The 27,139-nt window shown below is 44.2% G+C and overlaps 1 protein-coding gene across 1 annotated transcript in view; it reads left to right on the top strand.

The window, feature by feature from the left end:
- The window catches only part of LOC110503901 (nectin-3-like protein), a 75,321-nt gene that overhangs the window by 30,494 nt on the left and 17,688 nt on the right, over positions 1 to 27,139 (top strand). The window contains exon 2 of the mRNA XM_021582532.2: positions 23,149 to 23,496. Within this exon, the coding sequence (XP_021438207.2) occupies positions 23,149 to 23,496 (348 nt within the window). The remainder of the gene's footprint in view (positions 1 to 23,148; positions 23,497 to 27,139) is intronic.

The raw sequence follows: 27,139 nt of genomic DNA, 5'->3' as shown, positions 1-27,139 counted from the left end.
GATTGTACCTGTACCGTTTTGGGACTTGCCTTTTAAAAGAAACGTTACATTGACATCACTGCTCTCCTGCGCTTGACTCCTTACCTACCTTCAGAACGAAAGCTTAACAACAGACTGGTGTTTTGCGGGTACTATTTAATAAGGCTGCCAGTTGAGGACTTGTGATACGTCTGTTTCTCAAACTAGACACTAATGTACTTGTCTTCTTGCTCAGTTGTGCACCGGGGCATCCCACTTCTCTTTCTATTCTGGTTAGGGCCAGTTTGCGCTGTTCTGTGAAGGGAGCAGTACACCGTGTTGTAGGAGATCTTCAGTTTCTTGGCAATTTCTCGCATGGAATAGCCTTCATTTCTCAGAACAAGAATAGACTGACGAGTTTCAGAAGAAAGTTATTTGTGATGGTTTCTTATAATGGGCCTCTGTACGCCTATGTAGATTTTCCATAAAAAATCTGCCATTTCCAGCTACAATAGTCATTTACAACATTAACAATGTCTACACTGTATTTCTGATCAATTTGATGTTATTTTAATATTTCAATTTATTTAAAAAACAAGGACATTTCTAAGTGACCCCAAACTTTTGAACAGTAGTGTAGGTAGAGTTATTAAAGTGACTATACATAGATAATAACAGAGTAACAGCAGTGTAAAAGAAGGGGGAGTGGGCAATGCAAATAGTCTGGGTAGCCATTTGATTAGATGTTCCAGAGTATTATGGCTTGGGGGTAGAAGCAGTTTAGAAGCTCCGGTACCGCTTGCCATGCGGTAGCAGAGAGAACAGTCTATGACTAGGGTGGCTGGAGTCTTTGACAATTTTTAGGGCCTTCCTTTTACACCTCATGGTATAGAGGTCCTGGATGGTAGGAAGCTTGGCCCCAGTTATGTACTGGGCCGTACGCATTACCCTCTGTAGTGCCTTGCGGTCGGAGGCTGAGCAGTGGCCATACCAGGCAGTGATGCAACCAGTCAGGCAGGATGCTCTCGATGTAGAACCTTTTTGAGGGTCTGAGGACCCATTCCAAATCTTTTCAGTCTCCTGAGGGGGAATAGGTTTTGATGTGCCCTCTTCACGACTGTCTTGGTGTGCTTGGACCATGTTAGTTTGTTGGTAGGTGTTCCTTTTGTCCAGGTGGAAAAGGGCAGAGTGGAGCGTAATAGAGGTTGCATCATCTGTGGATCTGTTAGGGCGGTATGCAAATTGGAGTGGGTCTAGGGTTTCTGGTAATGGTGTTGATGTGAGCCATGACCAGCCTTTCAATGCACTTCATGGCTACAGACGTGAGTGCTACGGGTTGGTAGTCATTTAGGCAGGTTACCTTAGTGTTATTGGGCACATGGACTATGGTGGTCTGCTTGAAACATGTTGGTATTACAGACTCAGACAGTGAGAGGTTGAAAATGTCAGTGAAGTCACTTGCCAGTTCATCAGCGCATGCTCGGAGTACACGTCCTGGTATTCCGTCTGGCCCTGCGGCCTTGTGAATGTTGATTTGTTTAAAGGTCTTACTCATGTTGGCTGTGGAGAGCGTGATCACACAGTCGTCCGGAACAGCTGATGCTCTCGTGCATGTTTCAGTGTTACTTGCCTCGAAGCGAGCGTAGAAGTTATTTGGCTCATGTCGCTGGGCAGCTCTCGGCTGTGCTTCCCTTTGTAGTCTGTAATATTTTTCAAGCCCTGCCACATCCGACGAGCGTCGGAGCCTGTGTAGTACGATTCGATCTTAGTCCTGTATTGATGCTTTTCCTGTTTGATGGTTCGTCAGAGGGCATAGCGGGATTTCTTATAAGCTTCTGGGATAGAGTCCCGCTCCTTGAAAGCGGCAGCTGTACCCTTTAGCTCAGTGCGGATGTTGCCTGTAATCCATGGCTTCTGGGTAGGGGTATGTACTTACAGTCACTGTGGTGATGACGCCATCAATGCATTTATTGATTAGGCCAGTGACTGATGTGGTGTACTCCTCAATGCCATCAGAAGAATCCCGGAACATATTCCAGTCTGTGCTAGCAAAGCAATCCCGTAGCTTAGCATCTGCTTCATCTGACCACTTTTTTATTGACTGAGTCACTGGTGCTTCCTGCTTTAATTTTTGCTTGTAAGCAGGAATCAGGAGGATAGAATTATGGTCAGATTTGCCAAATGGAGGGTGAGGGAGAGCTTTGTATGCATCTCTGTGTGTGGAGTAAAGGTGGTCTAGAATTTATTCCCCTCTGGTTGCACATTTAACATGCTGGTGGAAATTTGATTAAACAGCTTTCTTTCCCTGCATTAATGTCCCGACCACTAGGAGCGCCGCCTCTGGATGAGTGTTTTCCTGTTTGCTTATGGCGGTTTACAGCTCATTGAGTGTGGTCTTAGTGCCAACCTAGGTCTGTAGTGGTATGTAGACAGCTACGAAAAATATAGAGGAGAACTCTCTAGGTGGATAGTGTGGTCTACAGCTTATCATGAGATGCTTTACCTCAGACAAGCAAAACCTTGAGACTTCCTTAGATATCGTGCACCAGCTGTTGTTTACAAATATGCACAGACCGCTTCCCCTTGTCTTACCAAAGGCTGCTGTTCTATCCTGCTGATACAGTGTAAAATCTGCCAGCTGTGTGTTGTTCATGTGGTCGTTCAGCCACGACTCGGTGAAAAATAAGATATTACAGTTATTAATGTCCCGTTGGTAGTTTAATCTTGCTTGTAGGTCATCGATTTTATTTTCCAATAGAACGGATGGCAGTGGGGTTTTACTCGCTCGCCTACGAATTCTCAGAAGGCAGCCCGACCTCCGCCCCCTTTTTCTCTGTCTTCTCTTCACGCAAATTACAGGGATTTTGGCCTGTTCCCAGGAAAGTAGTATATCCTTCACGTCGGACTCGTTAAATGAAAAGCTTCTACCAGTTTGTAGTGAGTAATCACTGTTCTGATGTCCAGAAGTTATTTTCGGTCATAATTTCTATTTGCTTTATTTCACTTTTATTTCACTTCTTATGGCTGAAATCCCGTTAACGGGAGCGATATGACAACAACCATGTCACGTTCTGACCTCTATTTCCTTTGTTTTTGTATTTATTTAGTATGGTCAGGGCGTGAGTTGGGTGGGCAGTCTATGTTTGTTTTTCTATGTTTTGGTCTAGTTCTATGTTCGGCCTGATATGGTTCTCAATCAGAGGCAGGTGTTCGTCATTGTCTCTGATTGGGAACCATATTTAGGTAGCCTGGGTTTCACTGTGTGTTTGTGGGTGATTGTTCCTGTCTTTGTGTTTGCACCAGATAGGGCTGTTTTTGTTCTCACGTTTCTTGTTTTCGTTAGTTTTGTTCATGTATAGTGTCTTCATTAAAATACGATGAACAACCACCACGCTGCGTTTTGGTCCGCCTCTACTACACAACAAGAGAACCGTTACAGAATCACCCACCACAACAGGACCAAGCGGTGTGGTAATGGGCAAAGGAGAAAGCAGCAGCAGGAGCAGCGCGAGGAGGTATGGACATGGGAGGACGAATTAGACGGTAAAGGACCTTGGGCTCAGCCAGGAGAATATCGCCGCCCCAAGGAAGAACGGGAGGCGGCGAAAGCGGAGAGGCGCTGGTACGAGGAGGCAGCGCGGCGTCGTGGATGGAAGCCCGGGAGTCAGCCCCAAAAATTTCTTGGGGGGGGGCTAACAGGGAGTATGGCTACGCCAGGTAGGAGACCTGAGCCAACTTCCTGTGGTTACCGGGGGGCTGGAGAGACCGGGCAGGCACCGTGTTATGCTGTGGAGCGCACGGTGTCCCCAGTGCGGGTGCACAGCCCGGTGCGGTACATTCCAGCTCCGCGTATCGGCCGGGCTAGAGTGGGCATCGAGCCAAGTGCCATGAAGCCGGCTCTACGCATCTGGTCTCCAGTGCGTCTCCTTGGGCCGGCTTACATGGCACCAGCCTTGCGCACGGTGTCCCCGGTTCGCCTGCATAGCCCAGTGCGGGCTATTCCACCTCGCCGCACTGGCAGGGCGACCGGGACCATTCAACCGGGTAAGGTTGGGCAGGCTCGGTGCTCAAGAGCTCCAGTGCGCCTGCACGGCCCGGTCTATCCGTCACCACCTCCACACCCCAGCCCTCCGGTGGCAGCTCCCCGTACCAGGCTGTCTCTCCGGCCCATCCGTCCAGAGCCTTCCTCCTCTCCAGCTCTGCCGGAGCCTCCCGCCTGTCCGGCGCCTCTGCCGGAGCCTCCCGCCTGTCCGGCGCCTCTGCCGGAGCCTCCCGCCTGTCCGGCGCCTCTGCCGGAGCCTCCCGCCTGTCCGGCGCCGCTGCCGGAGCCTCCCGCCTGTCCGGCGCCTCTGCCGGAGCCTCCCGCCTGTCCGGCGCCTCTGCCGGAGCCTCCCGCCTGTCCGGCGCCTCTGCCGGAGCCTCCCGCCTGTCCGGCGCCGCTGCCGGAGCCTCCCGCCTGTCCGGCGCCTCTGCCGGAGCCTCCCGCCTGTCCGGCGCCTCTGCCGGAGCCTCCCGCCTGTCCGGCGCCTCTGCCGGAGCCTCCCGCCTGTCCGGCGCCTCTGCCGGAGCCTCCCGCCTGTCCGGCGCCTCTGCCGGAGCTTCCCGTCTGCCCGGCGCCTCTGCCAGAGCTTCGCGTCTGCCCGGCGCCATCGGAGCTTCCCGTCTGCCCAGCGCCGCCAGCGCCGCCCGTCTGCCCAGCGCCGCCAGCGCCGCCCGTCTGCCCAGCGCCGCCAGCGCCGCCCGTCTGCCCAGCGCCGCCAGTGCCGCCCGTCTGCCCAGCGCCGCCAGTGCCGCCCGTCTGCCCGGAGCCGCCAATGCCGCCCGTCAGCCAGGGGCCGCCAGTGCCGCCAGTCAGCCAGGGGCCGCCAGTGCCGCCAGTCAGCCAGGGGCCGCCAGTGCCGCCAGTCAGCCCAGCGCCAGCGCCGCCAGTCAACCAGGGGCCGCCAGTGCCGCCAGTCAGCCAGGGGCCGCCAGTCAGCCAGGGGCCGCCAGTGCCGCCAGTCAGCCAGGGGCCGCTAGAGCCCCTCCGCCCGGAGCAGCTGTCCCTCTGTCCCGAGCAGCTGTCCCTCTGTCCCGAGCAGCTGTCCCTCTGTCCCGAGCAGCTGTCCCTCTGTCCCGAGCAGCTGTCCCTCTGTCCCGAGCAGCTGTCCCTCTGTCCCGAGAAGCTGCCCCTCTGTCCCAAGCAGCCCCTCTGTCCAGTGGGGTCATTGAGAGGGGTGGGCATGGTGAGTAAGCCACGGAGGCGGACAATAAGGCGGACTGAGACAATGGCGAAGTGGGGTCCGCGTCCCGCGCCAGAGCCGCCACCGCGGACAGACGCCCACCCAGACCCTCCCCTATAGGTCAAGGTTTTGCGGCCGGAGTCCGCACCTTTGGGGGGGGGTACTGTCACGTTCTGACCTCTATTTCCTTTGTTTTTGTATTTATTTAGTATGGTCAGGGCGTGAGTTGGGTGGGCAGTCTGTTTGTTTTTCTATGTTTTGGTCTAGTTCTATGTTCGGCCTGATATGGTTCTCAATCAGAGGCAGGTGTTCGTCATTGTCTCTGATTGGGAACCATATTTAGGTAGCCTGGGTTTCACTGTGTGTTTGTGGGTGATTGTTCCTGTCTTTGTGTTTGCACCAGATAGGGCTGTTTTTGTTCTCACGTTTCTTGTTTTCGTTAGTTTTGTTCATGTATAGTGTCTTCATTAAAATACGATGAACAACCACCACGCTGCGTTTTGGTCCGCCTCTACTACACAACAAGAGAACCGTTACAAACCACTGAAAGTACAGGGCGCCATATTCAAAAGAACAGAAATCTCATCATTAAAATTCCTCAAACATACATGTATCTTATATCGTTTAAGGTAGTCCTGTTGTTAATCCCACCAGTGTCCGATTTCAAATAGGATTTACGGGGAAAGCACCACAAACGAATATGTTAGGTCACCATCAACTCACTTAAATACACAGCCAATTTTACCAGCCAAAGAGAGAGAGAAAAAAAGCACAAATAGAGATAAAATTAATCACCAACCTTTGATAATCTTCATCAGATGACACTCATAGGACTTCATGTTACACAATACATGCATGTTTTGTTTGATAAAGTTCATATTCATATCAACAAATCTGAGTTTACATTGGCGCGTTACATTCACTAGTTCCAAAAACATCAAGTGATTTTGTATAGCCACATTGATTCAACAGAAATACTCATCATAAATGTAGATGATAATACAAGTTATACACATGGAATTATAGATATACCTCTCCTTAATGCAACCACTGTGTCAGATTTCAAAAAACCTTTACGGAAAAAGAAACCCATGCAATAATCTGAGATTGCGCTCAGAAGTAAAAATCACCACAGCCACAACGATGGCGTCAACATAAACAAGAAATTACATGATAAATATTCCCTTACCTTTGATGATCTACATCAGAAAGCACTCCAGGAATCCCAGGTCCACAATAAATGTTTGTTTTGTTCGATAATATCCGTTATTTATGTCCAAATTCCTTCTTTTGTTAGCGCGTTTGGTATACATATCCAAATGCTCATTCTGGTCAGCGTTACATCAGACAAAAACTTCAAAAAGTTATATTCTAGGTTGAAGAAACATTTCAAACTAACTACAGAATCAATCATTAGGATGTTTTTGACATATAGCTTCAATAAAGTTCCAACCGGAGTATTCCTTCTTGTCTTCTTGGGCAATGGAACGCAAGTGGGTACCATGAGGAATAAGCGTGATCAGAAAATGGCTGCTTGATAGACACCTGATGCATTCTGCTATCATTCACTCCCACAACACCATAGAAGTCTCATTACAATTTCTATTGATGGTTGACATCTAGTGGAACCCCTAGGCAGTGCAACATCATTACTATCTCAAGGGGATTTCATTGGGGACTCTGGTGAATAAATACAAAGCTCAGATTTCTCACTTCCTGTTTTGATTTCAACTCAGGATTTTGCCTGCCATATGAGTTCTGTTATACTCACAGACATCATTCAAACAGTTTTAGAAACTTTAGAGTGTTTTCTATCCTATACTAATAATAATATGCATATATTAGCAACTGAGACTGAGGAGCAGGCCGTTTACTTTAGGCATCTTATTCATCCAAGCTACTCAATACTGCCCCCCAGCCATAAGAAGTTAACTAGGCAAGTCAGTTAAGAACAAATTCTTATTTACAATGACGGTCTAGGGTTGACCAACTGTTCCCAGTTAACCCTAGAAACAGTGGGTTAACTGCCTTGTTCAGGGGCAAAATGACAGATTTTTACCATGTCAGCTCGGGGATTCGATCTAGCAACCTTTTGGTTACTGGCCCAATCTTCTAACCACGAGGTTACCTGTCTCCCCGTAAGAGACAGTAGCAGCAACATTATTTGCAAAATAATTTTAAAAAGAAGGTACAAACAATGCATAAAAATGATCAAAATAACACAGTTGGTTAGGAGCATGTAAAACGTCAGCCATCTTCTCGGGCGCCGTTCTACAAATAAGAATACACTTGTGTTCTAATGGAGCAAGACTCAGGTCCTAGCCTGACCCTCTGACACCTCAGCTACCAAATTAGCCCATCTCATTCACATTCACAGAACAGGTTGAGAAACACCAGAGTGTGAGACGAGACCACGAGTCGTCCTTCTTCAGTTCTTCCCTTCCTGTCACTCCCCCAACTGTCATTTCTTTAGTCTTAATTTGGAGCTGCCAAAATGTAAAGTGTTTCCTTACAATATATATTATCTTTAAAAGCTATCTACAGCAATAGAAACACAGGGCTGACATGAACCCTTTTCCGCTTGTGTGGTAAAAAATAATATAGATTTAAGTTGTCCAAATGGACAAGTAAAAACAAATCACACAAAAATCACTATCAAACAATTCGGCTAGACAGTTTTCTTTGAGGAATTGAATTAGGCTTATACTCATATCCCTGTTACTGCATATTTTCACCAACGTGTCCCACATTCTCCCTGTAACCAATCATAACACACGACCCAGACTTCTGAGCACTGGAGGGATGTATTGGATTGCTTAAGGACACTGGCAGACATCGTCCTTCACAAATCCTAGAGAGTATATAGTCCACTGTGTCGAGAGGTTGCAACCCATCCTGACACTGTACGCTAACACTATTGATTTCTATTTTCTGTATAAGCGCTGATTTTTAATTAAATGTGGCAGGATGAGAGGGGCTGCAGTCAGGCGGGGTGCTCTGAAGGAGCAAGGAGAAAAGGACAGTGTCTTAAATGGCACCCTATTCTCTATAGTGCACTACTTTTGACCAGCGCCCTACTGCCCTGGTCAATAGTAGTGAACTGTAAAGGGAATAGGGTGCCATTTGAGACGCATCCAAGGATCCTGGAGAGGACTGACTGGGAATGTTGTTCTGAAAGAGTCAGCGTACCTCTCTGAAAGGCCTGTCTTCCACAATGTGATTGTTTCTGCCGTGAATTAACTGGCTGAAATACCCTAACACCTTCTCCAAGTTACAATTCATGGAAGAAAGGAGGCAGATTACAGTTAGTGTTGGGCCAAATGGCTTTTTCACATTGCACAAATATGATCCGAGATAAAGACATGGTCATAAAAGCAGCAATAGAAACACAGGGCTGACATGAACCCTTTTCCGCTTGTGTGGAAAAGAATAATATAGATTTAAGTTGTCCAAATGGACAAGTAAAAACAAATCACACAAAAATCACTATCAAACAATTCGGCTACTCCGATCATAATTGGATCAGTGTCCTCTGGATGCAATGTGTTGCACATTGTTCTCCCAATCTCTGCAGAGCGCATCGGAGTATAATTATTGTAGGCCTGCATTGACAGGCATGAGCAGTCTTTCAATCATGCAGTTGCAAGATGGATTATTTAGATCAAAGTGAGCTGCGTGTGCACATTTTTTGATATTCATTCCTAGTTAGTGAGTTACTTTCCTAGTTAAAGCTCATCCTGGGGAATAAAAGTAATAGCGTGTGCATCACCTGCGTGTGTCATTGTGCCGTTGCCAAAGGAGAGAGCGAGTAAGAGAGACATAACTATACTGAACAAAAATATAAACGCAACAATTTCAATGAGTTTACTGAGTTACAGTTCATATAAGGAAATCAGTCAATTTAAGTCAATTCATTAGGCCCTAATCTATAGATTTTACGACTGGGCAGACATGGGTGGGCCTAGACCCACCAACTTGGGATCCAAGACCAGCCAATCAGAATTAGTTTTTTCGCACCACACTAGAGTCCATTAGTGTGGTTAATTTTTTATGGTCCATTATTCTGCAGATATCTGTTTGAGACAGGAGTGGCCAAGTGTGGTGCGGTAGTGTTGCAGGGCTTGACAGTAACTTTTTTAGCCACTTGTCCTTTGGACAAGTAGAACAGATGTTTTACTTGTCTGAATACTCAAGTCACTTGTCCTCCCCAAAAAGTAAAGGTCTGTAACACCATGGGCCAAAAAAGGTGACTGAAAATTGTGTTGTATGACTCAAGGAACCACTTCACAAAATAACATTCCTTATTATCACTGGTATTGACAATGGAAGGCTACTGGTCTCTAATCTCATGTATTATACAGTGTCTCCTGCCATTGTGGCCTTGAGCAAGGAATGCACTGAACCCCACACAAATTCAAATACTGAACTGATAGGCTACTGTATAAAACACATGTGGTCCATCAACCCTCCATCTGGAGAGCTACTGGGTGTGCAGGCTTTTGATCAAACCATGCTTAGAAACACCAGTCAGCTTATCAAGGTCCTGTTGAGCAGCTGATTTATTTACATTGTGGTGTGTTCAAGCAGGGCTGGAGCAAAAGCCTGCATGCCCAGTAGCTCTCCTGGAATATCATGGAGGATGGTTGGCCACCCTGCAACATTACAATTACAACCAAATACTTTTCATGTCTTTATGAAATAATTCCCTCATTCAATGAACCAGGGATCAAATGGCAAGGCAGCTAACTAAGATGTTTATCTGTTTGTGAGGTAAAAATATTCAGTGTTCAGGGGAGATCTTGACAGCATACTTGTCAATTAGGCTTTTCTAAGAATATAAACTTTGTCAGCATTACATGGTCAGTATTGAATAGAGGAGAATCCTAGCCAATTTTGATCGCTTGAGAGAGTGTTTCACAACCGGAGTATGCATCATTGGTTTCATCAACTGTGCACCCGTATCAACCGCGTGTTGGCCATTTGTTGTTATATACGCGTGCCGGTGGAAAGTTATTTCAGGACATTGGAAATGACAATACATGCAAATAGCTATACTGAACAAAAATATAAACGCAACATGTAAAGTGTTAGTCCCATGTTTCATGAGATCCCAGAAATGTTCTGAATGCAGAAAAAGCTTATTTCTCTCCAATTTTGTGCACACATTTGTTTACATCCCTGTTAGTGAGCATTTCTTCTTTGCCAAGATAATCCCTCCACCTGACAGGTGTGGCATATCAGGAAGCTGATTAAACAGCATGATCATCACACAGGTGCACCTTGTGCTAGGGACAATAAAAGGCCACAGTTTTGTCACACAACACAATGCCACAGATGTTGAGGGAGCATTTTGAGGGAGCGTGCAATTCTGATTCTGACTGCTGGAATGTCCACCAGAGCTGTTGTCAAAGAATTTAATGTTAATTTCTCTACCATAAGCCGCCTCCAATGTCGTTTTATAGAATTTGGCAGTACGTCCAACCGGCCTCACAACCGCAGACCAAGTGTAACCACGCCAGCCCAGGACCTCCACATCCGGCTTCTTCATCTGCGGTATCGTCTGAAACCAGCTACCCAGACAGCTGATGAAACTGAGGAGTATTTATTTCTGTAATAAAGCCAGGATTGATTGTCTGTACAGGTCCCATTTTTCCCCTGTGCTTCCTACTAGTGTTTTTTTCTACTCCGTTATTCTCCCCTCTGCTCCGTGTACACAGGCTGCTCTTCCATCAGAAAAGCATGCAACACAACTTTGTTAATTTGCACAATTTCTCTGATTCACCTTCGCTTGTAAATGTTCGCACTGACCGAAAATAACATTGGTAGCTACTAGATATGCTTGTATAACTTTATGAGCTGGATTTGCCTGTCTTTGCAAATAGTTTGTTAGTGTTCGCTCGTTAGCATTTATCTAACAGTGTCTATGTGATTACGTTATAATTTTGTTCACATTCTGTTCCTATGGGCTTTTCTTGCGTTTTTATTGGCCCCTTGTGTGCTAATACCATAAATCTGGTAATACCGTAAATTCCGGGATAAGAGAAGGAAGGTATACCAGTATGAAAATCTGGATACCAGCCCACCATTGAGAGCCATTTGTCTGGTACTTTTAGTTGTTTAAACTAGAGTCCACTAAATTCAGTCAGAGACCTAGGCCTAGCTAGCTACAGATTTTAGTTTTTTAATCTTTTATGGTCCATTATTCGGCAGATATCATTTTGAGACAGGAGTGGCCAAGTGTGGTGCGGTAGTGTTACAGGGCTTGACAAGTGTACAGACAACCATTCCAGAGCTCTTTGACTTCTGGCAGAAAGCCATTATAAGTCAGGTGGGTCTAATCCTGGACACTGATTGGTTAAAACCATATTCCAGCTGGTGTCTATTCCACCAGTTACCACCAGTTAAATCTATGACATTGAAATGCCTATTTACTCTATTCCATTTTACTGCACAATCCACTGTCTCATCAGCCCAGCCAGACAATTTATAATCTTGATCTCCACTGTAAAAAGCATCTAGACATTATCTCCCATTTCTTTTAGACTAGCAATTGGTTTTCAATAGCGGAGATATGTATAAAACTTGCAGTCTGTCTCTCTGACATTTGCAACATTGTTTCAATGTTGAAATTCGATCTCCAGCTGTCCCTTAGTAGCGAGTAGGGGTCGGGACAAGACAGACAGGCAGCTTTTCTCAGCCAGTCAAAATCATTAATCAGCATAATTTTTATGGATATACAGTGGGGCAAAAAAATATTTAGTCAGCCACCAATTGTGCAAGTTCTCCCACTTAAAAAGATGAGAGAGGCCTGTAATTTTCATCATAGGTACACTTCAACTATGACAGACAAAATGAGGAGAAAAAATCCAGAAAATCACATTGTAGTATTTTTAATGAATTTATTTGCAAATTATGGTGGAAAATAAGTATTTGGTCAATAACAAAAGTTTATCTCAATACTTTGTTATATACCCTTTGTTGGCAATGACAGAGGTCAAACGTTTTTTGTAAGTCTTCACAAGGTTTTCACACACTGTTGCTGGTATTTTGGCCCATTCCTCCATGCAGATCTCCTCTAGAGCAGTGATGTTTTGGGGCTGTTGCTGGGCAACACGGACTTTCAACTCCCTCCAAAGATTTTCTATGGAGTTGAGATCTGGAGACTGGCTAGGCCACTCCAGGACCTTGAAATGCTTCCTACGAAGCCACTCCTTCGTTGCCCGGGCGGTGTGTTTGGGATCATTGTCATGCTGAAAGACCCAGCCATGTTTCATCTTCAATGCCCTTGCTGAGGTTTTCACTCAAAATCTCACAATACATGGCCCCATTCATTCTTTCCTTTACACGGATCAGTCGTCCTGGTCCCTTTGCAAAAAAACAGCCCCAAAGCATGATGTTTCCACCCCCATGCTTCACAGTAGGTATGGTGTTTTTTATTGGATGCAACTCAGCATTCTTTGTCCTCCAAACAAGACAAGTTGAGTTTTTACCATAAAGTTCTATTTTTGGTTTCTTCTGACCATATGACATTCTCCCAATCTTCTTCTGGATCATCCAAATGCTCTCTAGCAAACTTCAGACGGGCCTGGACATGTACTGGCTTAAGCAGGGGGACACGTCTGGCACTGCAGGATTTGAGTCCCTGGCAGCGTAGTGTGTTACTGATGGTAGGCTTTGTTACTTTGGTCCCAGCTCTCTGCAGGTCATTCACTAGGTCCCCCCGTGTGGTTTTGGGATTTTGACCCCCCGGGGTGAGATCTTGCGTGGAGCCCCAGATCGAGGGAGATTATTGGTGGTCTTGTATGTCTTCCATTTCCTAATAATTGCTCCCACAGTTGATTTATTCAAACCAAGCTGCTTACCTATTGCAGATTCAGTCTTCCCAGCCTGGTGCAGGTCTACAATTTTGTTTCTGGTGTCCTTTGACAGCTCTTTGGTCTTGGCCATAGTGGAGTTTGGAGTGTGACTGTTTGAGGTTGTGGACAGGTGTCTTTTATACTGATAACAAGTTCAAACAGGTGCCATTAATACAGGTAACAAGTGGAGGACAGAGGAGCCTCTTAAAGAAGAAGTTACAGGTCTGTGAGAGCCAGAAATCTTGCTTGTTTGTAGGTGACCAAATACTTATTTTCTACCATAATTTGCCAATAAATTCATTAAAAATCCTACAATGTGATTATCTGGATTTTTTTCCCTCATTTTGTCTGTCATAGTTGAAGTGTACCTATGATGAAAATTACAGGCCTCTCTCATCTTTTTAAGTGGGAGAACTTGCACAATTGGTGGCTGACTAAATACTTTTTTGCCCCACTGTATACAACAACAAAAAATCTATAGAAAACAGATAAAAACTAAACAAAAACTCCTGAACAACAGTGTCCTGACGAAGAGAGCATATTTTCTATGCCAGGTGAAATCGCCCATCATTAACTCATTCTTATGAATGTATCCAAATAAATGTCACTAGAAAACAGCTTAATAAACAAATGCAGCTACTTTGCTGTTATTCTGGCTGCACTGTTTGACATGACTGTAAGTTAGCCGTAGTTGGCTAGTTATCAAGCAAGGGATATGAATGTTGCCTGCCAGAATGGCAATAGAACATTTAGAACGAATGACTGGGTCGCGTCCATAGATACAGAACAAAAATACTTAACGACTGGGTTGTGTCTGGCATCCGAACCGATAGAACGAGCGACCAGACGTCTTGTGTAGCAACCATAGATTTGTGTCAGGATTATATCTCGTGGAAGGATGAATTAGTATGAATAAATTAATCAAAATAACGTTTTTAATATAATTTTAAAATATAATTATTTGAATATGTTGGTAACCCGTTGTATCTCATGACAATCCCTTAAATATCTCATTGCAAACATTTAGTAGTGATTTGCATACACGTGTAACTTCATCACTTCGTGTGCTGCACACCAGAGGCACTCCAATAGATTTAGAATGCTATAGACTCACCAGCTCCCGCCGTCTCCTGTTGTGCTATTTACAAACAAACACGTGGCTGGCTCAACTGTTCTGGAGAACTACGGTAAGCTTCATAATGTGAAATTCAGAATGCAATCGGCTTTATCTCTAACGTATTGCACATTTACCTTAAAAAGGAGCTACAAATAATCACATTTATTGAAAAACATCAAATAAATAGTTTTGACTGTATTGAAAAACCATCCGTGGCCTTTTCCAAATACCCCATTATACTGTATATGCGGTATACTGCCCAAGCCTACTCAATGGCCATCGAGTCTCCTGAGTGTGCAATGTTTTATGAGGCAAGGATTACAAAGAGAGCTGATGACAGTAAACCACCCTTAGAGATAAGTGAATATCTCCCACGTTTCTGCCTCTCATTCCATGGAGAGATTTGAGGGTGGTGGAAACTGGAAACATCAGTTGAAGGTTTTACCAAGAGCATGTCAGCCATTTAAGCAGATTCTAAGTGTAGATGATCAATGGGAACAGTTTGCTTCACATTCATGCCCTTGACAACAGTGCACTGATGTCACCATCTTAGAATGTGCATCCTTCTACCCTTCCAACAGTAGGTTAATTGTTTGTTTAAACAGATGTTGTTCTGTATTGTCCCATTTCCTTCCTTTCCCAAGTTTGTGGAAACAAATTATTTACCTTCACATCAATAAATAATTGTGACTGTTTGTGACCACCTGGTGTTTCAGCACTAGGCCTGGTGTAGGGCCTATGTCAGGGGGACATGAAAAATTATAGGAAAATGGTAGAATGAAGGAAACAAGATAAAGGGGGAATTGGATGGTATTTGAAAAAGCTGGCATAGTGGTAACTGTTACACAACGGTCTGCCAATTATGTACTCTAAGAATTGAGTGAGTATACTGGAAATGGATGTAAGCTTCTCAGAGCTAGTGATTAATCGTGAGAGCTCTGTGCCTTGGTTAATAACTCACTGCCAGACAGATGGTGTCCGGTTGTAAAAGTTATTTATTTGCCAGTAGAGCATTCTCAGTTCTCACATTCTTTGTCTAAATTAATTAATGAATTGGTCTCTCTGTCATTTGAGCTAACCTATTGAAAAAAACAACTTTTTTTTTTACTAGTGGGCCTTCTGTAAACTGTGTTGCGTTTCATCGTACCCTCACAGGTTAATGTGAGTGAAGGGAGCGCCTAACTTGAGTACTCCCCTACCCTGCTGTCCCTCTGATTCTCTCCACTCAACTCTCAGGGAGTGTGAAGTGTGTGTGTGCATACAGATTTTTGGGAGGACAAATTCAATCAGGACCGTAGAGCAGCTCAGCTCAATGGCTGCTAATTGTTGTTCTTAAATTGATTACTTTCTCCATGTGTCAGTCTCTATTGGCGTGTGTCATTCATCAGTAATGTGAGGACATGTCTCCCAAAGCAAACAATGTGGGGGTAGACAGAATTAGAAATTAAAATACTTGAATGGACATGAACCTCCTTATGATGGGATAAAGGTTAGCCATTTTGGTCAGGAAGTTGGTCAACCATGACTTGGCAGGGCTGTGATAAGATATTGTGTAAAATATGTATCTGTCCTATACTTTATGTTTGTTAGCCAGTTTTAGAGGAATGATTTTTTTGTAACTGCCAATATCCCAACATTCCATTCAAACAATGCGTTCAATCCACAGCCATACACTGGCTGAAATAAATTGATGATAGGACTTAGACAAGTTGTAAATGTAAATAGGATATATATGGGGGTAGGCCTACTGTATATGAAGGAAGAGGCTTATTTTACTTTAATACACATGACATGAATTATCTTTATCTTACTGTTCCCCATTTTAGTTGTGTTCTCCATAGAATTGGAATGAGTGGAACGTTCAAGTGATTCTATTTCTATGGTGTTTGCACTTTGTCTTTTGGAACAGGCAAAACTGGCCTGCCTTTGTCCGGATTGCATGATGGCAACCAGGTTAGACTTGGAAGGTAGTGCTCTGCCACTGATTCTCCTTTTAAGGGCTCAACTTGTGTTCACCCCTCAACACTCTTGTAGAGCATGTACCACCAACTGGAAGCTGTCTAACCTGTTAACGCATCATAAAATGTATGCAGGCATGTTCTAACGTCAAACTGGTAAACATCAACATTTTCTTCCTGTACTGCTATACTCATCATCACAAGGGTTCTAAATACAAACCGTATTGTAGGATTTAACGACACAAGTTGTAATTCTGACATTGCCATTTAGCCTAGCCTGTGTGTGTTCGTGTGCGGGTGTCTATCTGTGTCTGACCGGTTTTATTTGGGGTGTCTGTTTTTGACCCCACCTCTAATGCTGACTCACTGATGTGTTGGCCAAGCTCTCACTGTTATTGTCTTCCCTGCCTGTGACTCCATGCACATCCATGACCTTGTTCTCCTCTACTCTGACTCACTGCCTGACTGCCTGGCCAAAGCCACGTCTCTGTTGCCCCCTCTTCTCAAATCTTAACCCATTCCATTATTTCCTTTTGTGTATAGCCTTTCCGTTGTATTGTCTAATCAGCAATTCTGTCCTTCACCTCGCTCTCACTCTCTCACTCATCCTCTCTCACTCTTGCTCTCTCACTCTTTCTTTATTCTTTCTTTCTTTATCCTCACATCACACATTAGTTCCCTTGTTTTTGTTCTAAACTCACTCCCGCCTGCACAGATTTAATTTGTCTGCATACCTCAACTGTGAGGTCTTTAGATCTAGTTCTGTCCTGCGTGAGTGTTACTTCACATGCTAATCGATTCATGGAGTTTACCCACATCTACGTGGTGTGTTTATCCCATTGCTCATGTTTGTACTGCAGCTTTGGGTCTCTGTCTCTGTGCCGAGTCTTTCTTGCTTCCTCCAGACCAGACTGTGGAGAGGAGAGGACAACAACCCAGGGAACATGTAGGTTCTTTGGGGAAAATCAGGGCCGAGGCCGGGTCAGCTCTGTGTGGGTGGGGGATTTTGGCTCGTCAAGTGGCCAGTGAGGAATGTTTAAGCTGGTTGCCAAGCAAACTGGTTTTGATTTACCATTACAGCGATCAGAGCAGCTTGTCACAATTAGTGGCGTCAGGAGGGAGAGAAACAAACAGAAAGTATACTTCAAAGGGCCAGCATAGCATATCCTTTTCATGAGTTCATTCCTACCCTGCCTGATGGGTTCTCAGGTTTTCCATCCATATAGGGGCCTAATATCAATTTTAGTTCTGTTTCCTCTCTTTGTAATATCCTGTCTTTAGTAGGCTTAGGCTATTCTCTGAGAGAGTCCTCATATGTTAGTAGTCATAACATTCATCAATTGATTGTTTGGCCTCTTTCCCTTAGTCATCTTGTTCATTTGATGCCAGGACTACTACCATGCATGAAGGCTTCAGTGCTTCCCCTAGTCTTTTTCCTTGGTCGTGCTAATTCAGGGCTGTAAACTCCAAAACATTCCATTGAAACCAATAGACTCTGCACAATTTAGGTGGGGGGCAAGAGAGCTAGGGGATTATTAGGGAATCGACCAATATTAGCTAAAAATGCCAACATCGGTATCGGCCGATGTCTAGTTTAATGTCGATGTGCAACCGATGTCAAAGCTGACGTGCATACCAATATAATGTAGTTAGTTACATGATATAATGACACCACGTAAAATGTTGCACTACACGTGTAACACAGCATTCCTAACTTAGCCCACAATGTCTGCTGTGTGGATCGAGCAGTCAACAAGTCGAGCAGTCATTTGAAAGAGTAAGAACATTTCAGCGAGCCAAAGGTGAAATCCATTAACGCCAAGATCAACCGCTCTCTGTCTTGGGTGATGTTGGCTTTCGCCGTCTGGTCGAGCACCGGTACACACTACCAAGTGCGCTATTTTTCAGATGTTGCCCTACCGGAGTTACACAGTAATAGCGTCACTGCTATTAGCTTCACGACATACATACTATGGCACGCCGTTTGGGTCTTTGCGTGTCAAACAATATACAGTATCACTGTCAAGGCTGTACTAAAAAGTCTGCAAACAAGTAAACACCGGCCACGAACGATGTGTTTTCAATACCACATTGGTAATAAAGCATAATTTGTTTGACTGCAATTTCTGGGGTAGCTAGCTTTAGCTTGGTACCTAGCTAGCACTATTGCAACCATCCTGAAAACAATGACCAGTAGAAACTGCAGTCATTTTCATTATTTTTATCAATGATTTAGGAATCCTTGTGAGTAAGTATTAGCTAGGTTGCCACTTGTTGTTCGCCAATTGAAAATGAACTTCAGTTCATGAAAATAAATAGGTAGCCAGCTACTTAACCCTGTTGTCCAAAGCTAACGTTATAAGCAGCCAGCTAGCTTCATCTGGCTAGTGATGCTCGACCAGACCGGGTTATGTGTTGTGAAACTAGCTACAATAAAGATTATGCACAATAGTGGAACTTGCGGTTTGCCTTGAAAATAAAAGTATGTCATTGACAGTGATGCAAATTAATACAAATTGTAGAATTATGCCATACTTTTATTTTGAAGGCTAACCGCAAAGTACACTGTTGTGGCTAATCCTTATTGTGGCTAGCTTCAAATAAATGGGTCCAACCACCATTAATCAAATAAGAACCGTCTTATAAATTAGGGTTATTTTAGATGATGACACCTAGCTATATAGTTAGCTAGCTAACTATACATCTACTGAAACAGATTATCGTTTTGCTATGTGTTGGGGAAGAACATTGTTTGCATCCATGAGCTAGCTAGCTGTCAAATAGTGTTATTTGACACGTTAAATATTGTTAAATAGTATATTTTTTGACACGCAAAGACCCAAACGGCTTTCCTTAGAAATCCTGGTTGAGAATGAAACAACTGAACGAATGAACAATGAAACAGCACAGCAAGTAAGTGAAAGAAATAGGTTTTGATTATGTTTTACTGGTAATGGGGACATACATAAATACCAGCAGAATAACTTTTTGGTGTGTGTCTGTATGTGTGTGTAACCTTTATTTAACTTGGCAAGTCAGTAAGAACAAATTCTTATTTACAATGATGGCCTACCCTGGCCAAACCCGGACGATGCTGGCCCAATAATGCGCCGCCCAATGGGACTCCCAATCACGGCCGGATGTGATGTAGCCTGGATTCGAACCAGGGACTGCAGTGGCGCCTCTGCACTGAGACGCAGTGCCTTAGACCGCTGCGTGTGTGTGTGTTAAGGATTTAACTGTACTAGAATGGCCGCTAAAATGTTAAATATCGGTATCATTTTTGGGGGCACGGAATATATTGCATATCGATATCGGCCAAAAATATCATATCGGTGCATCACTAGTGATTATTCTCTTCCTACATTAAACAACAGAGGATTATCAAAATGAGTGAAATGCAGAATGCGTTAAAATATCAGCTGTAAGTAAGGCATAAAAACTAGGACTAGAAATAAAGAGAATGGCTTTGTTTTAGTGAGATCTGAAATGAAAGTAGCCTACTTATCCTAGAATAGAACAGTGAACAGATTGTGTCTTCATAGAGAGAGAGGCAGTGGATTGGACAAAGACAATGGATGCGTTCCCCAATGGCACCCTATTCCTTATATAGTGCCACTAGGGCCCTGGTCAAAAGTAGCGCACTACATAGGGCATAGGGTGCCATTTGGGATACAACTCATCTTGCAGCCTACAGTGCCTCCGCTCCTGTCTGGTCCGCAGGGTTGTCTGTGTTTTAAAGGCTCTCTCCCTCCCTGGTGGAACAGCATGCCTTGTTTTGTTTAACGCCCTGTTCCCATTTACTTACCTCCAGTTTTTTTCCATATTCTATTTCATTGTTGGATTATTTGTATTGATTGCGGGCCTAGAGCTGTTCTATAATACTTTTAACCAGGGCCCATAGGGCTCTTGTCAAAAACTAAATTAGTGCATTATAAACAGGGTAGGGTGCCATTTGGGAGACAGCCTAGCTGGCCACACTCTCCTGGCTGTAGTATTGGTGTCCCAGGCAGAAGCCATCTGTCTCCTCTCCTGTGGTGGCGGGGGTGGGAGGAGGGGGGTGGGCGCAGCACTAAACTCTCCCCTCCCTCCTAAATGCAGTTCTGTAAAACAAACATAGATTGAGTCTAGTTCCCCTGTGTGTTTTGACAGACCTGGACCCAGAGGCTGAAACCGAAAGACACACTGCCTTGATGCTTGCTTGGACTGCGGTGGCGTCCCAAATGTAACATTTTTCCTACAATAGTGCACTACTTTTCACCGAGACACATAGGGCTCTGGTCAAAAGTAGTGCACTATATTGGGAATTGAATTGTGTACCATTTTGGAGGCAGTCCCAGATGCAGATAGACACACTGACTGTCTTGCTGGTTGCTTGTTGTAGTAGCCTAGCTATGTATGTAGGAATGGTGGCACTGTGTGGCAGGTACAGTATGTGGGGCATGCTGCTAGCCTAGCGGAGCGTAGTGGCCCAGTCCCAGTCACTCTGAGACGTGTGTCATGCATGTGCCTGGATCAACATGCCTGTCACACATGCCAAGCATGTCAGGGTACTCACTCTCCTACTACTGCTGCACAGAAAAAGCTGTATGTTTCAATGCGTTTCTTTTTATTACCCTCCTGTCCTCCTGTCTGTTTTGACTGATGTATTCCCATGTTACAGTAGCTTGTCTTTTCATGGTTATGTATTGCTCCTGCTCCTGTGTCTGTGCGTGTGTGACATTGTTATAGTAGGTAGGCCAGTAGAAGCACTTGGTGGTCCGGGTCCGGTTTTCATGGTTATGTATTGCTCCTGCTCGTGTGTGTGTGCGTGTGTGACATTGTTACAACTTGTGTCATGACATTGGTAGGCCAGTAGAAGCACTTCGTGGTCCGGGTGCGTTGGTCCCAGGGATAGTCAGAGTGCAGGAGCAGCTGTTGTCCCGGCTCAGTGTTCTGAGTGGACTGGAGTCTGGCTGCGTAGCTTACACTGACCCTGGCACTCAACCACACCAATACACACAGAGGATACTGTGACATCACGGCAAAATTACGCTAAACAAACACAGCACAACACAACTCATTGTGGTGCAACACACACACCCACACACAACTATTTGGCCATGGAAAGCTCTTACAACCCACCCCCCCACCAGCTAGGCTTGCTATATGATTCACATATTCACATTTGCTCCCGGGTGGCACAGCGGGCTAAGGCACTGCATCTCAGTGCAAGAGGCATCACTGCAGTCCCTGATTCGAATCCAGGCTGCATCACATGATAGGGAGTACAATTGGGCCAGCGTCGTCCAGGTTTGGCCGGGGTAGGCCGTCATTGTAAATAAGAATTTGTTCTTAACTGACTTGCCTAGTTAAATAAAGTAAAGGTAAGAAAATATCCTCTAAACAAAATGCCTGAATAAAATAAAATAATATATGTCACTTGCGCCGAATACAACAGGTAGATCTTACAGTGAAATGCTGAATACAACAGGTAGATCTTACAGTGAAATGCTTACTTACTACAAGCCCTTAACCAACAAAGCAGTTTTAAGAAAATGCCCCCAAAAGGTAAGAGATAAGAATAACAAATAATTAAAGAATAACAAATAATCATACACACATGCACAGATTGCTCGCACATTCACCCGCAGTTTTTATAGTGGAAAGATATCGCGTGTGTGTGTGCGTCTGCATGTACATGATCCCTGAAATTGCGGGAGAAGAAGAGCCTATATTCCCTCTTAGCCAGGATAGCATAGCTGTGGTTTACCACTCATATTCATGCCAAGGATCCCAAAGTACCAGCCACTTTTATTAGGTTACTCCACACACATTTGTAGGTGGAAATTTAGATCTCCCAAATATAACTTTTAAAATTGTGTTAAGAAAACTTAGACCTTACACTGAATGTTTTGAATGGCATTCAGTTCATGTAAAAACATCAAGGCTAGTGCAAGATTTACAACGAGGGGTGCCCCCAACAATTCAATCCAGACGACCGGGTTGTAAAAGTTCATATAAACTTAATGTTTAAATATATATGTGGGTATCAATAACTCATTGGTGTTATTATGTTTAGAGACATTTGACTCGGGTCTTTTCCTTTTTGGAATAGATTTTGCCCATGATTCTAGATATAGGACTAACCAGTAATTTAACATGTATTTCAAATTCATATTCCCTCATTAAGTTGTAGGCTAGTGATGCATTCAGATTTTGCTGCCTGTGGTGTTTCTAAATGTTACATTAGGCATGTGTTGCTCAAATTTTTTTTAATGGTTAGACTAGCTAGTTATTGCAAACATTCAGCACAAGGCGTTAGTCCTATCTAGTAAGAAGTAGGCCTGCTGTAGGGCAGGAGGCGCCTACCGGTATCTCATGTTTCTGTAACTTGATGTACAAGTACACCCCCTAGACAGACTAGTGTCTTATCTACTATAAATCAAATAAGCCTAGTAGGCTTGTATCATGAAACTCATGAATCTCCTTCCATAAAAGTTATTTTTTCTTGTTAATGCTTTGACTTTATATGGCAAGGTGCTCTAACAATTAGCAGCAGGGACAGTGAGAACGTTATGTGGTGAACAGGGAGGCTGAATTCACACACTGAGGGGTTCCAGACCCTGACACCTTTCCCTGATGAACCCCCTAAAAAGCTTAAATCCCAGCCCTTGCTAAACTGTTGAAATACCATCTTAATATCACAAACATACAGCACAACTAGTTGTTCCAGAAAGAAGTCAGGTCAGCCCATTCCCATAGGAAGAGTAACATGAGAGGGAATTGACGTGATATAGTATGTTTCATAATGTAGGCAGATCTCATCAAGGCGGTTTGGTTTCTATGGTTTGGAAGGGGTGATTGTTTCTGAATAAAAGCATGAAAGAGGAATAAAAAAAGTGTAATAAAAGTTGAAAATAAGTAAGACTATGCTGTTCTCCTTTTTGACTGATTACAGTCTTTCTTTTTATGACTGTTCTCAACAACATGGATCTCTCCTGTAACCGTGTTTTGTTTCTAGCTGACTGTGTCCCTCCCCTTCCCCCTGTCTATAGGTGTGAGTAGTAATGCGGTACTGGTCCCAGAGAGGGTGAGTGCTGTGCTGGGGAAGAACATTACTCTGGGCTGCAGGGTGGAGGTGGGCACCAACCTCAGCCTCACCCAGAGCTCCTGGGAGCGTCGCCTGCCCTCAGGCACCATCACCCTGGCCGTCTTCAACCCCCAGTTTGGCATCTCCATCTCCCCAGACTACGCCAGGCGCCTGTCCTTCATGAACCCCTCCGTGCACGATGCCACCATCGTCCTGGAAGGCGTGGGTTTTCAGGACATTGGGTCTTACACGTGTAAAGTGGCGACTTTCCCGTTGGGAAACACGCAGGCATCCATCACCGTCAATATACTCGGTACGTGGAACTCTTTAGACTGCGTCGGCCCTGGTCAAAAGTGGTGCACTATAGAGGAAATAGGGGGAAATTTTGGATGCAGCCACAATGGGCCCTGGTCAAAAGGAGTGCTCTAAATGGGGAATAGGGTGCCATTTGGGACCCAGACACTTGGCATCCACCATGAAGAATACAGCACCAGCTCCATTTTACCTGAATGTCCTTTCTCAGAAAATCTTCTCACTGTCCCATGAATAATCGGAGGTCAATTTAGACTTGTCCTTGATAAATATTCATACAGCTATTACTGTAGGAGCCAAATGCCTCATATATTTACTGACTTAATATAAACAAATCCACACGTAAAGGTTCCAATTCGTCTGGAAACATTAAAGTAGCACCTTACTGAAAGTGGAAAGTGAACTTAAAGATTGTTATGCGGTCAGCATGTTTCCACCCCTATAATGGTTGATTGGATTGTGGACAGTGATGAAAGCTGCAGTGGCTTCATGTGTATCTCTCTTGAGACCAAAGTCCCAAATAGCACCCTATTCCCTATTTAGTTCACTGCTTTTGACTGGTGAAAGTAGGGCACAATATAGGGAGTAGGGTGACATTTTGAGACTCGGATGACTAATGAGGGCTACATTAAGTACTGCTGTGACAGGACGCTGCCTGACTCGACTCAGTGTCTGGGCCTCCACAGCCTTCCATTAGCCCACATCTACCTTTACTCTGTTTGATTCCCAAATGGCACCCTATTCTCTAGTGCACTCCTTTTGACCAGGACCCATGGGGAATAGTGTAATTTGGGACTGAGCCTGGGCTTCCACAGCCTTCCTTAACTGTGTTGTTGTTTATTGGGGGTGTTTTATTTGTTAACACTGTGAGTGGGTACTCTCCGCTTCTGAGAATAATCACTGTTATAAAAACCAAAAGCTCATAGCAGTAAAAAAAAAAAAATGCTTCCCTTTCTTACAACATTTTGTAGGACTCTGACGGTTGTAAGAATAAGTAGGACCCCCCCCCCTTTCTCTACCACCCCCTTCCTCCTAACCACACAAAAGGCACAGGGTTACGTTTTAATGGTAGGAGGAGCTTTGCTACTTCAGCCCCAAGCCCCCACCTGTAAACAATGGAAAAGGAATAATACACCACCACCGAAACTCTGAAAATTAGAATGACCTTTTGTTTGGGATTTGTATTGCTGGTGAGGAAGTGAGAAACCTGCAGTTTTCTAAGAAACTGAGTTTCTGCTAAGATTTCTAAGCGTTAACAAGACAACACTTAAAAAAGCTGCATTAATGAAGATGCCAACTGATGCTACTAGGCCTGACATTGCGGCAAACTCCACAGTCTGGCCCAGCTCCACTTTCACTTTCTGAGTTATTATTATATCATCAAACCATAAGCGTTCTTTTACTCCGGCCCAGATCTCTCTGCATAGCTCACTGTTCTTGACATCAATCAATCAAATGTATTTTACAGAAACCCATGCCTTAAACCCCTAACAGCAAGCAATGCAGATGTAGAAGCACACTGGCTAGGAAAAACTCCCTAGAAAGGCAGGAACCTAGGAAGAAACCTAGAGAGGAAGCAGGCTTTGAGGGGTGGCCAGTCGTCTTCTGGCTGTGCCAGGTGGAGATTATAACATTACATGGCCAAGATGTTCAAACGTTCACAGATGACCAGCAGCATCAAATAATAATAATCACAGTTGGTGCAACAGGTCAGTACCTCAGGAGTAAAGGTCAGTACCTCAGGAGTAAATGTCAGTTGGCTTTTCATAGCCGATCATTCAGAGTATGACCAGCTTTTAATAAATTAAACTCACCAAAACCATACAGAACAAATGAAGCAGTGAAGTAAATGCAGTGCTCAACAGCAACTACACGAAAACAAGATCCCACAAAAAGCCAGTGGGAAAAGGCTTCCTAAATATGATCCCCAATCAGAGACAACGATAAACAGCTGCCTCTGATTGGGAACCATACCAGGCCAACATAGACATATAATAACCTAGATAACCCACCCTAGTCACACCCCGACCTAACCAACATAGAGAATAAAAGGCTCTCTATGGTCAGGGCATGACACAAATGTTGCAATTGCTATTTGACTTGCGATTTAGAGCAAAACCCTTGGGTGAACTGTTGTAGTCATGGAAATACAACGATTACACTAATTATATAGTTATAATCTAATAGTGGGCACTTTGTCATGTCAAACAACACTGTATTCAATGTATAAAAATGCCAGGGAGGAGTTATTGTGACAGGGTAGGAACAAAAGTGTTTAGAAGCGTTTCCTAGGGGACCCTATAATCTTTGGCTACTATTGAACGTTTTCTCTAAGCTACTTCATGCAGCCCAAAGCAGGTGGTAAACTCCATCTAATGCAAAATAAATTGGTAACAGCTATTTGATATAGCTAACATATTCATATTCATTTGAATATTCCTCTTTGATTTAGATACTGTTACACAAACAACATGCTGATTTATATCTACACCATCACTAGTATTATCAGGCTGTATGTATGTATAGCTAATTACATTTGTTCTGACTCAGTACATTTATTAGCCAGCTAGCTAACTAGCGATTAGCATTAGAGGCTAACAAGATTTAGGCCCAACTTGCTAAAAAAAGACAAACTAGCTATTTGTAGATTTAAGAAACACAATCTAATAGTGTAATTATAGAACGCTAGTGGATTTATATAAGGAAGCATTGTGAAAACAGCATCGTTTTCATCAACATTGTTGCATATGCTGTATTGATTATGCAGACTGAACGCAAGTGTCTGTCTCGCATTTGAGGAACAATAAATGCACTCCTTGAGGGATGGGGCAAAGCTTGGTCTGTGTGGAAAGCGGCATGGAGAGAGAGAGCAGAGAGAGATGATTCAAGTAGCAAAGTAAACTATGAAAATTGATGTTACACACGGCGTATCACATTTAACAAACCAAACATTAAAATAATTTTTATAGAAGGTAAAGTAAAAATCTGAACCAGTCCTTGCATCAATACCGGTATATCGTAAAATATGGTATACCGCCCAGCCCTAGGTGTTCATCAGAGCCTAATGGGACGGGGCCGACACGGCTCCCACTGCCTGCTCTCTGCCTGTCTGACGTAAAGTCATTATCCTCTGCACTCAACGAGATAAATCTGACCCACATCCCTCTCCGACAGCCTCTCCAAATTAACACGTCCGGGGCTTTGAACAAAACGAAGTCGTCTCTAACCAATCTGAGTATCAAAGCCAATGTAAAATTTTAAAACCACCGCTTTATCCACGTGTGTTCTGGCTCTAGCCCAACCCATTGGTTTCTGGACCAGTCAAACTCCCCCAAATGTGTTCACATTCAGTGAAGGGTTTGGGAGGTCTCAGATCCAGATTCATTGCAGAGAAGAAACTAACGTCAGAGGGTGTGGCATAGCGTTTGGCTGAAGCAAGGTGTCTGGGTAGCCAGGCAATAGATTCAGATGAGTAATGATGGAAAAGAAAGGCAGCCTGGCTGCTCCCTGAATCATAGATTTAACCACTAGAGCCAATTTGTGAAGTGGAATAGCGCTTTCCAGCCTCTTTCCCTCACCTTCCTGCACTATTGCAATTCCACAAATACACAACATGCGTAGCATCAATTTAGCAAAAACATTTA

This window comes from Oncorhynchus mykiss, chromosome 24 (assembly GCF_013265735.2).
Source record: "Oncorhynchus mykiss isolate Arlee chromosome 24, USDA_OmykA_1.1, whole genome shotgun sequence".
Classification (NCBI taxonomy): domain Eukaryota; kingdom Metazoa; phylum Chordata; class Actinopteri; order Salmoniformes; family Salmonidae; genus Oncorhynchus; species Oncorhynchus mykiss.
This window is presented reverse-complemented; position numbering and strand designations above follow the sequence as displayed.